The following is a 12,704-nucleotide window of genomic DNA, read 5'->3' as shown; positions in this document are numbered from 1 at the left end:
CAGCTCTGTTCAATGTTTTTATTGACCACATGGATGAGGGGATTGAGCCTTTCATTAGTAAATCTGCAGATGACACTAAGCTGGGAGCGCGTGTCCATCTGTTGGAAGATAGGAGGGCTCTGCAGGGAGACCTGGAAGGGTTGGAGGGATGGGCAGAGTCCAGTAAGATGAAGCTTAGTGAATCCAAGTGGCCATCCCTGCATTTTGACCACAAACACCCCCTGCAACATTACAGGCTGGGGATGGTGTGGCTGGTCAGTGCCCAGGCAGAAAGGGACCTGGGGGCACTGGTCTAAAGCCAGTTAACATGAGCCAGCAGTGTGCCCTGGTGGCCCAGAAGGCCAATGGCTCCTGGCCTGGATCAGGAATGGTGTGCCCAGCAGGAGCAGGGAAGTGATTCTTCCCCTGTGCTCGGCACTGGTTGGGCAGCACCTCAAGTGCTGTGTCCAGTTCTGGGCCACCCAGTTTGGGAAGGTCATGGAGGACCTGGAGCGTATCCAGAGAAGGGCAGCAAGGCTGGTGAGGTGCTTGGAACACAAGTCCTGTGAGGAACAACTGAGGGAGCTGGGGTTGTTTAGCCTGGAGAAGAGGAAGCTCAGAGGTGACCTTATCACTGTCTACACTCCCTGAAAGGTGGTTGCAGTCAGGTGGGGGTTGGTCTTTTTCTCCTCACAGCAGCTGACAGAACCAGAGGACATAGTCTTATGCTGCACAAAGGGAAATTTAGATTGGATATTAAGAAAATTGTTTTTTATGGAAGAGGTGATAAAGTACTGGAATTGTCTGTCCAGGGAGGTGATGGAGTCAGCATCCTTGGATATGTTTTAAGAAAGACTGTATGTGGCACTCAGTGCCATGGTTTAGCTGAGGTGGTGTTAGGGCATGGGTTGGACTTGATGACCTTAAAGGTCTCTTCCAACTCAGTAATTCTATGTTTATGTGATTATGTGACATCACAGAGCAGGCTGTGAGGTCAGAGCGTGTGCTGTGACATTATAGGGTGGCTGTGTTACATCACTGAAGGTGTGACATCAAAGGATGGGTCTGTGAGGCCAAGAGGTGCTGTGTGACATGATAAGTGAGTTTTGCCATCACAGAGCAGGCTGTGACATCACAGAGGAGATTGTGATATCATAGGAGAGGTTCTGATGTCACAAAGTTTTCTGTGTCATTTCAGGCTGGCTGTGTGATGTCACAGAATGGGCTGTGAGGCTACATAGGAGAATCTGCCATCATAGATAAGGGCTCTGTGACATCACAGAGCAGCTGCGTGATGTCACAGAGAAGGCTGAGACAATAGAGAGTGGGTTGTGCCATCACAGAGCTGACTGTGAAATCACAGAGCAGGCTGTGACATTAAAGGGTGACTGTGACATCCCAGGTTGGGCTGTGACATCACAGGGCAGATTTTATGACATCACAGAGCAGACTGGAACCTCAAAGAGTAGGCTGTGACATCACAGAGCAGCTGTATGAAATCCCAGGTGGCCTGTTACATCTCAGAGTGGGCTGTGTGACATCCCAGGGACTGTGTGTCATCACAGAGGCTGTGTGACATCACAGGGGCTGTGTGACATCTCAGGGGCTGCGTGATTTCACTGAGGAGGTCACTCTGCCCCAGTTTCCCCCAGAGAAGTCCAACACTGCTCATGCATAGGGGGGTCCCCTGTCCCCCCGGGTCCCCCCGCCCCCATCGCCGCAGCCTCCCCCAGAGGATGTTCCACGAGATCGACCCCAGAGCCTGACACAGGGCTGTGGGGGGTGGGACAGGGGGACAGGGACCCCTGGCAGTGTCCCTGTGTCCCCCAGGGCCAGAGCCTGGGCCAGGGCTCCTTCACCCTGTTACCAACGAGGGCTTGAGAGCGCTGAAAAGTCCCCGGCAAGGGAGCAGCAAAAACCATATTTAATATTAAGCGACAGCACCACAAAGTTCCCTGGCAAGAGTCACTCTGCTCCTGACTGAACACTTCACACTTAAGGAATGCCTAGGAAACAAATCAACCACAAATCCAAACAAAATTCAGGCAATCAATCCAGAAATGATCAGAGAACTGTCCCTTTATGTGGCATAGGGACACATAGGACAGTGAGGGCAAGGATAAAAGGAATATGGGCCAAAAGCTGAACAGAGGTCAAATTTAACAGGACTTAACTTATACCTTAACCTTAACTTCTACCTTCAACTTCAAAATTTAGCAAAAGAACAGATATGAACAGTATTTAACATAACTTATAACCTACGACTTTTCAATTTAACAGAGGAATATCATTTAACACTATTTAGCTCAGCTTATAACTTATAGCAAAAGAACAACTCTTAGCAGCATTTAACTTAGCTTAGGCTGCATCACTTGACATCACTTACAGGCCTGACAGGCTCAGCTATCCAGGGCACTCAGAGCCCTCAGGGAGCAGCATTTCTGCCACATTTCCCAGCACAGGCACTCCTGTGTGCACACAGACACAGAGAGTCAGTGCAAGGTACCTTTGAGAAATTCCCCTGAGGGCAGGGAAATGCTCCCTGAGGATGCTTTGGCATCTCCCCTGCAGGGAAGGGTTGAGCCTGGAGAAGTGGGGGGATTGGCCCAGGCTCCCTCATTGTTGGGGATCCCCGAATTCAGCAAACGGGAGAGTTCCCGGCTCGGAGAGGCCCCACTCAGAGGGAGTCGCTGGCCCAGGAGAGCTCTAAGGGCTCCTTTTGGAGCGCTGTTTGTAGGGCCCCAAGAGAGGGGATGCAGTCCCAGCCATGTTTCATCCTGGCAGCACTTGGCATCAGCAGCTTTCTTTGGCAGGGTGAGAACAGGGATGTTGTGCCACCGAGGGAACACAAACAGTTCCCAGGGCTGCTCCTAAAGCAGCCAGGAGCTGGCTGGGCAGCAGCAGTGCCTGGAGCAGAGCGTGCTTGTGATGAGCTCTAGAGGAGCTGAGCCCAGGGGCTGCTGGCCAAGGCCGAGGCCCAGTGAGGATTTCTCAGCTGGCAGGGCGGCCTGAGAAGGGGAGGAGGGAATGCACCAGCACAGGAACCATGGAACCAAGGGAGCATTGTGACATTGTGGGGCCTGTGAGACCAAGGGGCCATTGTGACACTGTGGGGCACCATGGAACAATGGACACCATTGTGACACTTGGGGGACACATTGGATCATGGAGACCATTAGGATACTATGATGCCTAATGGAATCAGCAAAGCATTGTGGCACTGTGAGGCCTCATGGAACCAGTGAGACCATTGTGACCCTGGGGTCCCCACAGAACCAAGAGGACCATTGTGACACTGTGGGGCCTCGTGTCATCAGTGGTCCATTGTGACACTGTGGAGCCAAAGGAGACCATTGTGACACTGCAAACCCCCATGGTCCAAAGGTCCATTGTGACATTGTGGGTTTCATGGAACAGAGGACTCACGTGTCATTGTGGGGCCTGGGGAACCATGGAGACCATTGGGACACTCCATGGCCTCATGGAATCATTGGAACCATTGTGAAACTAGGAGGTCTCATGGAACCCAGGGGCTATTGTGGCACTGTGGGACCCCATTGAACCAAGGGTCCATTGTGATACTGTATGTCTTTTTGTAATTAAAGAGCAATTCTGTCACTGTGGGGCCCCATGCAACCAAAGGAACACAGAACAGGTCTGGCTGGTTTGGCCTCCCGTGGACTGCCTGACTGGTCCAGCTGACCTTGGCATGTTAAAGGTCTTTTCTCTGCTACTGGGGCTCACTGGGACAGGAAACACTGGGGCTCCCTGCTTTCCTTTCAGTGGAAAAGAACTCTCCTTCTCCTCCAAGTGCCCATGGCCAGAACTGGGATTTTACGTCCAAATGTCCTTTTATCCAGGGATTGTTCCCATAGGAATATTGCCAGGACAAGTCTGGTTGGAAGTGGTTTCATGAGGGTCACCTCTCATCTGTGCCCAAAACACTGGGGAAGGCTCCATGCTTTCCTTCCTATGGGAAAGAATTGTCCTGTTGTGTGTTTTTCTTTAGTTTGATATTTGTTCTGTGTATGTTCAACCTCCCCCACCAGTCTCCTCCCTTCCCCAGGTGTCAATCTTCCCAAGCTCTTCCCTACCCCCCTCCCCTCCAAGTTGTCAATCCTCCCTTTCCCTGCCCCTTTCCCCAGAACATTCCCTGTCACTCCTCGTAGCCTCCTCCCCTGCTTCCAGAGCATTCCCTGTCTATTTAGTGAGGCTCAACACCCTTTTGGTTACTTTGTGTTACTCCTCTCCCCTGTTTCCCCTGATAGGTTTGTGCTATGTTAGTCCCTCCTTAGACTCTTCCCCAGGCATACCCTCACTGGTTGCTGTTCCTATACCCCGCCTCTTGAGTTCTGGTATAAAACCTTTGTTCGCCCTCCCCAGAGGGTCTTGGGGCTCACTGAATAAAACCTTCCTGTTCGCCCCCAAGTCCTGTGTTGCCTCCCCACACCAAGTGGGACTGCAGAGCTTCACAGGGGGAGCAGCCGCCCGTTCTCTTCCCTCTCACCGCCCAGCACTCCACTGCTCGGGGTATCGCGGCAAGAGAGGCTGCCCGCATTACAACACTGTCCTGCTTCTCCAGGTGCCCATGGCCAAAATTGGGATTCTGTCTCCAAAATTCCCTATATCCAGAGGCTGCCTGCAGACAATCTGCCATTCCTGACAAGTCTGGCCAACCTTGGCTTTGTGAGGCTCTCATCTGCCTTCCAAACACTGGGGCTCTGTGCTTTCCTTCCTATGGAACAGAATTCTCCTTCTCATCCAGGTGCCCATGTCCAGAATTGGGATTTCACCTCCAATGTTGCCTGGTGTGAAAGACTGGAGGAGATTGTTGGCTGGGAACATTTTGTGTGTGGGGGAGCAAGGGGCAGGTCCAGCCTTGCCCGGCCCTGGAACCCCAGCACTGCCCTGCCCTGGAACCCCAATCCCCCCAGAGCCTCTATCCCAGCCCAGCAGTGTCTGCCAGTCCCTGGCACAGCACAGGCAATGCTCCACAGCCACCTCTGGAGCTCCCAGCCCAGCTCTTGAGAGACCAAATGACCCCAAGTCCTCCCTGGGGCTGGCGCAGCAGAACTCAGAGGCACCAGCGGCTCCAGCTGGGAAATGGAGTGTGGGATGGGGCTGTGAAAGCCCTGCCTGGGCTGTGCCAAGCAGGACACACAAGCCCTGACCCTCATCCCCCAAGCAACTCTCTCAAGGAGACATTTAAAAGGAATTACAATAATTTGTGTACTCTGAGTTAGATTCACTGGAGAAATAGTGCCCCAAAGCTCATTAACACTCAGAATACTTGAACAAGCCAAGCCTCTTGGAATAATTTGATTTAAGTTTTCAAATATTTTGTGATTAATTAGGCAGGCTTTAGTAGTGTATTTAAAGTGAATGCTTTATTTTTACAAAGACACAGAAAAGATTTGTTAGGTCCTGTTTCATTTTTTTACTCCACATAAATGAATATGTGCAAGCTCCACTTGACACTTAATTCAAGTACCTCCTCATGCAGTTGGAATAGATATGAAAATCAAGACCCTTGATGGCTGACAATCCATCAGACTCTGTCCCTACCCCCACCCCACCATTTCCCCCATCCAAGCCCTGGCACTCAGAGCAGCCTTGTGCAAATCTGAGCTCCCTCCAGCCCAGGCTGCACCTGCAGGTTTCAGCTCCTTGGCTCCAACCCCCACCTGCTTTCCTTGGAGTAAGAGCTGCCTGAGACACAGAGGGATGTTCATTTCTAGTCAGCCAACAAAGCCAAGGGAAGGCAAAGCTCCATCAAATGCAGAAGTCATTCCTCTGCTGGCTATTAAATCCACTTGGCACAGTAGCCAGTCTCAGAGCAATGGAAAACACTTTCTGTGTCCAGCACAGATCCCAAGGTCCCCCCAAACCCACCCTGCCCCGATTCTGCCCAGATTTTCTCTTTCCACACACGAGTCACAGGCTGAAGTCAGGAGCTTCCTCCATGCCCAGAGGGAGGAAAAGAGAGAAAGTGGATGAAGAGCTCTCCTGTGCAGAGCCAAGGTCCCAAGTGCCCCTGCAGTGGGAACCACAACTCATCAGGTTTGTGTCCTTTGGGCTCAGGGATGGTGACACTCAGAGGCACAGAAAGGTTTCTTGCCAACAAACAGGAGTTGAACATTTGAACAATTTAATAACCATCACAGACTTTCCTTTTTCTTAGAACTGTTTAAACCTGCTCTGGACTGAAAACCCAGAAAAACACTGGCAGCTCACACCTGTGGCCCACTGAGGTCTGGGAAGCTGCATTCCAGTGCCAGAGGGACTGAGAAGAGACCGAGTGAGCCAACTACAACCCACAAAAAGGACTTTCTGAATTGCCATCTCTTCAGAACTCTGAGGGGGTTTATTTCATATTATTCATGCTTGTGAACACTTTACTTGTTAAATAAACTGATTTTTTCCATTTTCTCCAGGGAAGTCTTCTCCTGAAATAGTAGGGAGAGGGGCTGCTTGAACTTGATTTGTAGACGGACTCCTTTTGGAGGTTTCCTCACAAAATTTGCCCTAAACCAGGACAAACAGTCACAATTGTGCCACTTCACCAGTGGCACAACTCCCCAGCCCCCCAGGAAAAGAAAGGACATGTAAAGTTCTCTAAACATTTGGCCTGCTTTGCTGCAAAAGTCGTGCTGCATACACAGTGCAGTGTGGAAAGCCAAGAGAAGCTGGAGCAGGTGGCAAATCTTGGGACAGAAGCTCGACCTTGTTCTCCATGAGAGGTTCTTGTCAAGAGCAGACAGGAGAAGATTCCTGGAGAAGTGGAACAGCTTTGCAGAAGTGCAATGAAAATGAAAGAAAGTATCTAAGATGTTTTCCTCTTTCTTTCTATGCTCCCCTTTTCCATGTTGCACGACTTCTCCATGGCATGAATTCCAAATGGATCTCACCTCTAAGATGGGTCATTTAGCAAGTTATAAACACTCTAAAATACCATGAGCTACACGCAGTTTTCCTTCCCCTGTTTTTACTGGAAAGCAACGCTGGAGACATAAGTGCAGTGCTTGGGTCAGGTACGAATCCTACAGCAAGGGAATGTGCCCCAAGGGTGTTTGAGCCTCAGCAAGGACAATGCACAGCAGCGACACAGCAGAGGGGATTCCTCTGCCAGTGTGCAGGAGTCAGGACTCTGGATCTGGGCTCCACACTGCAAAGTTCCCGTGTCTGGACAGACGAAGGGGCTGTCCCCGGGGCGCGCGGGGCTCGGCCGTGGGGCTCGTGGGGCGAGCGGGGAACGGACACGCGGACAAACGGCCTCGGTGCTTCAGTTGCAGAGGCAGCAGCGGCGGCGGCGGCAGCAGCGGCGGCAGAAGCGGCAGCAAAAGCAGTTTTTCTCTTCTTTCTCTTTCTCTTCTCCCTCTCCCGCTGTCGGACACCTTTCCCTCGGTGTCCTTCCCCGGTGTCCCTCTCCTCTCCCCGCCTCCTTCTCCCCATGCCGGGCCGGGCCATGCCCCCGGCCCGCCCCCGGCCCCGGGCGGGGCTGCCTCGTCCCCCGCCCCGCCCGCCCCGCCGCGGTCTCGCCTCCGCCCGGCTCTGGCCGTGCTGGCGGTGGCGCTGCCGGGCGGGCATCAGTGCCTGGGGCTGGGCCGGCATCGCCGCCCTTTGGCTCCGCCTGGCCCGAGCCCGGCCCCGGCCCCGCCGCAGGGTCCGGCCCCGGCGCCGGCGCCTCCCGGGCCCCGCGGAGGACACACGCGGCACGGCCGCTCCCGCCGCCCCCGCTGCGGCTTCCCCGGCCCGAGCTCCGCCGCTCGGCAGCGCGGCCGCCGGCCCCGAGCCTCCCGTGTCCCGTTGCCGAGACCGAAGGCCCGGGGATGGCCGGCCCGAGGCGCTCGGGGGGCGCTCGGGGGCCGCTGCTGGCCCCGGGCCGAGCGCTGACAGCCGCGTCCCGCCCGCAGGGAAGGCGCAGGAGGCCCTGCAGGAGCGGTACCGAGTGGGTTCGCTGCTGGGGCGCGGCGGCTTCGGCAGAGTGTTCGCAGCCACGCGGCTCTCGGACGGCGCCCCGGTGAGCGGCGGGGCCGGCGGCGGGCACGGAGGAGGAGGAGGAGGAGGAGGAGGAAGGAGAAGGAGGAGAAGGAAGAGAAGGAGCAGGAGGAAGGAGGGAGAGGAGGAGAAGTGGGAAGAAGGGAGAGGAGGAGGAGGAGTGGGAAGGAGGGAGAGGAGGAGGAGGAGGATGGAGGAGGAAGTGAAGGAGGAGGAGGAAAGAGGAGGCAGAGCAGGAGGAGAAGGAAGGAGGGAGAGAAGAAGGAGAAGGAAGGAGGGAGAGGAGGAGAAGGATGATGGAGGAGGAAGAGAAGGAGGAGGCGGAGGAGGAGGAGAGGGAAGCAGGAGGATGGGGCTCGGCAGGGCGGGCGGCGAGCTCAGCCCGCTGCTGCCTTTGGCTTGCAGGTGGCCATCAAAAGGGTGCCACGGAACCGCGTCCGGCGCTGGGGCGAGCTGGTGAGTGAGCGGGGCCAGCGGGAACAGCCGGGCCGTGCCGGGCGGGGATGAGGCGAGGCCCGGCATGGGGGAAGCCACCAGGACGCCTCGATGGGGAGCGGGCGTGGGGCCAGCGCAGGGCGCAGAGCATCCCGGGCTGGCTGAGGGGTTCCCCTGCCCTGGCACGACATCAGTCCCACTGGTGGCACCGTGGTCCTCCTGCAGCCCGATGGCACCAGCGCACCCCTGGAGATCGTCCTGCTGGACAAGGTGTCCACTGGCTTCCCTGGTGTGGTCCAGCTGCTGGAGTGGCTTGAGCTCCCCAACAGCATCGTGATGGTGCTGGAGCGGCCGGAGCGGTCTCAGGACCTCCTGCATTTCATTCGGGCACGGAGGTTCCTGTGTGAAGAGGTGGCACGGGAGCTGTTCCGCCAGGTGCTGGAGGCTGTGCGGCACTGCAACAGCTGCGGGGTCCTGCACCGTGATATAAAACCAGAGAACATCCTGGTTGACCTGGCCACTGGCCAGGCAAAATTGATCGACTTTGGCTGTGGCACCTATCTGCAAGACACAGCCTACACTGACTTTGCAGGTGAGCCCGGGCAGGGGTGTGCTCCCGGTCCCACCATCTCATGGCCCAACATCTCACAGGCCAAGCTGGGTGTGGCAGCAAGGATTCTCCCTTTTGCTGCCAGTCAGGGTTCTGAGTCTTTACCTGAGTTACTTTTTAGCGGGGCTGGGTGGGGAGGCATCTTCCAGCCCTGCTGGCAGTTTTTGCCCACCACTCTGCCTGGGGCTGGGGTTGGAGCAGCAGCAGCCAGCCTGACAAAAGCACCCGTGGGTGGGGGTAGCAGAGGAGGGGGCCAGGACCAGTGCACCAGCCAGTTTGGTGTGCAGGCGAGGGGAAGGGCTTGGACTGCTCCACTCACCTTGTTTTCATAATATTTTATGAAAACATAAAATATTGCCTTCATAATATTTTTGGGGCACTGCAGGCAGGGAGGATAAGGACCTGTTTATTCCCCCAGCCCTGAGTGGGTTTTTGCTTTACATGTCATGGTCAGGCCTTGCTGGGGCTTCTGCTGCCCTCTTCCAACACCAGTGGCTTCTTGTCCAGCCCTGAGTTTGTACACAATCCCAGGTGCTGGCGAGAGTGCAGTAGTCATCCCGTGTGCCACTGGGGCAGCCCCTGCATGCCCAGGGATGCTGGGGCCAGGCTCTGGAAGCAGCAGCATCCCCCTGATGAACTCCATTTATATTCCACAGGAACACTGTCATACAGCCCCCCGGAATGGGCCCGCTTGGGCTGGTACCATGGCGAGGCAGCAACGATCTGGTCCCTGGGCATCCTGCTGCACCAGATGGTCTGTGGGCAGCACCCTTTCAGGAGGGGCCGGAAGATCAGCTGGGACCATCAGCTCTCGCTGCCACAGCGGCTCTCTCCAGGTGGATCCTCATCTCTGGCCACGGGGGAATACCAGTGCTGGGAGACAGCAGTGGGCTCGTGAGCATCTCGCTCTGGCAGCCGCTGAGGAGGTGGCACATGTCCTGCTCTCCTGCTCTCCTCCACAACAGGGAATTGATGGGAAAGTTTAGGCCCAGCTGGGAGCACAAAAGCAGCATGGCCTGGGCATGGGAAGAGTGGGGCAAAGCAGACAGGAGCCTTCTATAGCTGACCGGTGGTTTTTGGTTTCTCTGCCCAGAGTGCCAAGAACTTATCAGGTGGTGCTTATCCATGCACTTCTTGGACAGACCTTCCTTAGAAGACCTGTTCTGTGAACCATGGATACAGGATATTCACCTGTCATAGATGAAGGGAGAGAGCCTCATGCACACTTTGCTGCAGGGCCCTGGTAAGTTACAGCTCCACACATGCCCTGGCAATCAGAAGCAAGGAAACCCAGACTTTTTTCCCTGCCTATATCAATGCACTAGGGTTGTTTGGTGGGAACACGCAGCCCTTGTGCTGGAGCTGAGCTGCTCTGCCCAGCACTGGTGGCTGCCATCCAAGGTGGTTTTGCTTGTCCCAGTTGCCTGACAGCTGGGGCCCTGGGCAGAGCCCTGACAGCCTGGTCTGACCCCCAGGGAAGGATAAGGACCACCTGGAGAAGCTGTACCAGGTGGGGCTGCTGGAGACAGCGAGGACAACATCAAGGATGATAACCTCTTCCTCAACTTGGACACTGGCAGCTGAAGATGATGAACTTTTGGCACCTTCTCCAAAGCCAGGCTCCACAGCGAATTTGCAGATGAGTCCACAGCCGGGGAAATGCTCCCAGATTTGGGCATTGCTCAGACTGGCTGGGAACAAAAGGTTCTCCTTGTTCTGGGGCAGATGCAAGTTCAGTTGGCTGCCCAGCTGTTTTTTGGCAGGGCTGGGGGCATGGGTTGGGGTGGATACAAAATGGGAGTTGGCTCCTGGCCCTGCTAACAGCTCCCACCACCCAGCATGGCCTAGGCTGAGGCTGGGGCTGGGGCTGGGGCAGCCAGCCCAACACAAACAAACCCCCATGGTGGGAGCAGAGGTGGGACTCTAGAACCTGTGCAGAGGCTGCTTTGCTTTGCAGGCAAGGAATGGCTTGGGCTGCTCCACATCCCTTGTTTGCTTTGGGATCATTGTTATTTTGGGAGGCAGTGCAGGAGGGAAGAGAGAAAGTGTGGGCTTCTCTCCCCCATGGGTGGGATCTTCCCTAGCATGTGGGGGTTGGGCCTTCCTCAGACCCCTGACAGAGATAAGAGTTTTTTTATTGTTTCCCCTTGTCTCTACTCACTTTTCAACAGTTTGTTGTTTGTTTTTCTTGAGGAAGCGTTCAATGTAAGGTCCAGTCGGGATTGGGAAGTGCTTGGGAGCAGCTGCAGCATGGATGGGCCGTGCCCTTGGAGAAGGCTGAGGACATCATTTGGGACCAGCTTTTCTCCCAGCGGAGGATGGTGTGAGGTGAGTCCCCGTCTGCTTGGCATGGTGGGATCAGAGCTTTTGGGAGATGGCAACAAGCATAAGGAGTCTCCTGCTCTGGGCAGCTGCTGAGGGCTGGATGTGCTGTGGCTGGCTGCAGGCTGGGAATGTCCTGCCCTCCTGCTCTGCTCCCAAAGGCAGCAGTGATGGGCAGCTCTGGGCACGGCTCTGGGCAGAGCCAGCATGGCCTGGGCTCTGTGGGCAGCTGGGACAAGGGGACAGGAGCCTTCAGCTGACGGGTGGTTTCTGGTTTCTCTCCTTGCAGCCGGGCTCTGCGGGTGCTGAGACTGCTCTGGGCTCTGCCAGGGCTCTGCTGGGCTCTGTCCTGGGCACAGCTGGGCTGGTTCTGCCCTCACATTGCTCTGACAGCTTTGCATCAGACGAGCCCGTTTGAGCACAGTGCCTGAGCTTTCTCCTTTGGCAGGTGAGTGAGACTCTCCTGCAGGCCAGGAGATTGCAGCTGGGGACACACATCCAATTGGCAAGGACCCAGACTCTCCACAGTCCCAGCTGAACCCCTGAATCTCCGCAGGAATGCCTGGATCTCCACTATTCATTCTTCATTTCTTTTTGGCTGGAATTGTGCAGTTGCACTTTCTTCCTCCTCTAGAAGTGCCATGAGTGGCCAAAGCTGGCAAGTGAGCCGTGTTCCTGAGGCAGTACAGTCTGGAGCTGATGGATGGAGAGTTGCCCTTCCCACTTCCAAACCAGAGCAAAAGGCCGTAAGTGGGATTTTTCATCCGTAAGAAACCCCTGACAATTTCAGAGGGAATGTGCAGCTCATTCCCAGAGTGAGAAGGAAGGTCATCTTCTAAAGGATTTGAGGTTTGACAGAGTTTAGATTCCCAGTCCTGTCTGGTGTTGGGAGGGCCCCAATCAATTTCCTTTTTCTTTGACCACAATTTAAAATAACAATGTTGGAAACAACCCCCAAAAACTTTAAAAAAGTCTGCTGAGGTCAGTAAGATGGATCCATGCCATCACACATTTACAATGTAAATAACTGAGTTGTCTTTTTAAAAAGATCATTTACCTCCTAATGCAAAGTTACAGAAGATGTTTCACTAACACTTGGATTTTTTTTGTATCTTTTACAATTCATCTAATTGTTTTTTTTTTCTTTTTCCTTTTTTTTTCCCTAAATAGAGGTCCTGGCCCTCTTCCAGCCAAAGGGGAAAGGGCCCCACCAAGCCTTGTTACCCACAGATAACATGGTAAAGCTGAACACTAAAGGACCTTGTGGGCATTATTCTGGAATTAAAAAGGTGCCAGCTCCATGGACAACAGAATTATTGTTCCTAACTTGAATGAGATTGAGCAAAAAGAATGAAGAATT

The 12,704-nt window shown here is 54.6% G+C and overlaps 1 protein-coding gene across 1 annotated transcript; it reads left to right on the top strand.

Annotated features, from left to right (window-relative positions):
• The first annotated feature begins 8,293 nt into the window (after window positions 1-8,293).
• On the top strand, window positions 8,294-10,265 carry LOC146764597 (serine/threonine-protein kinase pim-1-like). The gene is made up of 4 exons (XM_085564104.1): window positions 8,294-8,433; window positions 8,638-9,004; window positions 9,679-9,858; window positions 10,116-10,265. Exons 2-4 carry the CDS (start codon window positions 8,749-8,751, stop codon window positions 10,220-10,222), a joined length of 543 nt encoding a protein of 180 aa, XP_085420230.1. The 5' UTR covers window positions 8,294-8,433; window positions 8,638-8,748; the 3' UTR covers window positions 10,223-10,265.
• Window positions 10,266-12,704: the final 2,439 nt, after the last annotated feature.

Source organism: Lonchura striata, chromosome 32 (assembly GCF_050655825.1).
Source record: "Lonchura striata isolate lonStrDom1 chromosome 32, ASM5065582v1, whole genome shotgun sequence".
In the NCBI taxonomy this organism is placed as follows: Eukaryota; Metazoa; Chordata; class Aves; order Passeriformes; family Estrildidae; genus Lonchura; species Lonchura striata.
This window is presented reverse-complemented; position numbering and strand designations above follow the sequence as displayed.

Bases quoted from the DNA above. Each gene is read 5' to 3' on its own strand.
- LOC146764597 (XM_085564104.1), top strand. From the start codon at position 8,749: ATGGTGCTGGAGCGGCCGGAGCGGTCTCAGGACCTCCTGCATTTCATT. The intron at 9,005-9,678 runs GTGAGCCCGGGC...TATATTCCACAG, and splicing joins AGCCTACACTGACTTTGCAG to GAACACTGTCATACAGCCCC. The intron at 9,859-10,115 runs GTGGATCCTCAT...TTCTCTGCCCAG, and splicing joins GCCACAGCGGCTCTCTCCAG to AGTGCCAAGAACTTATCAGG.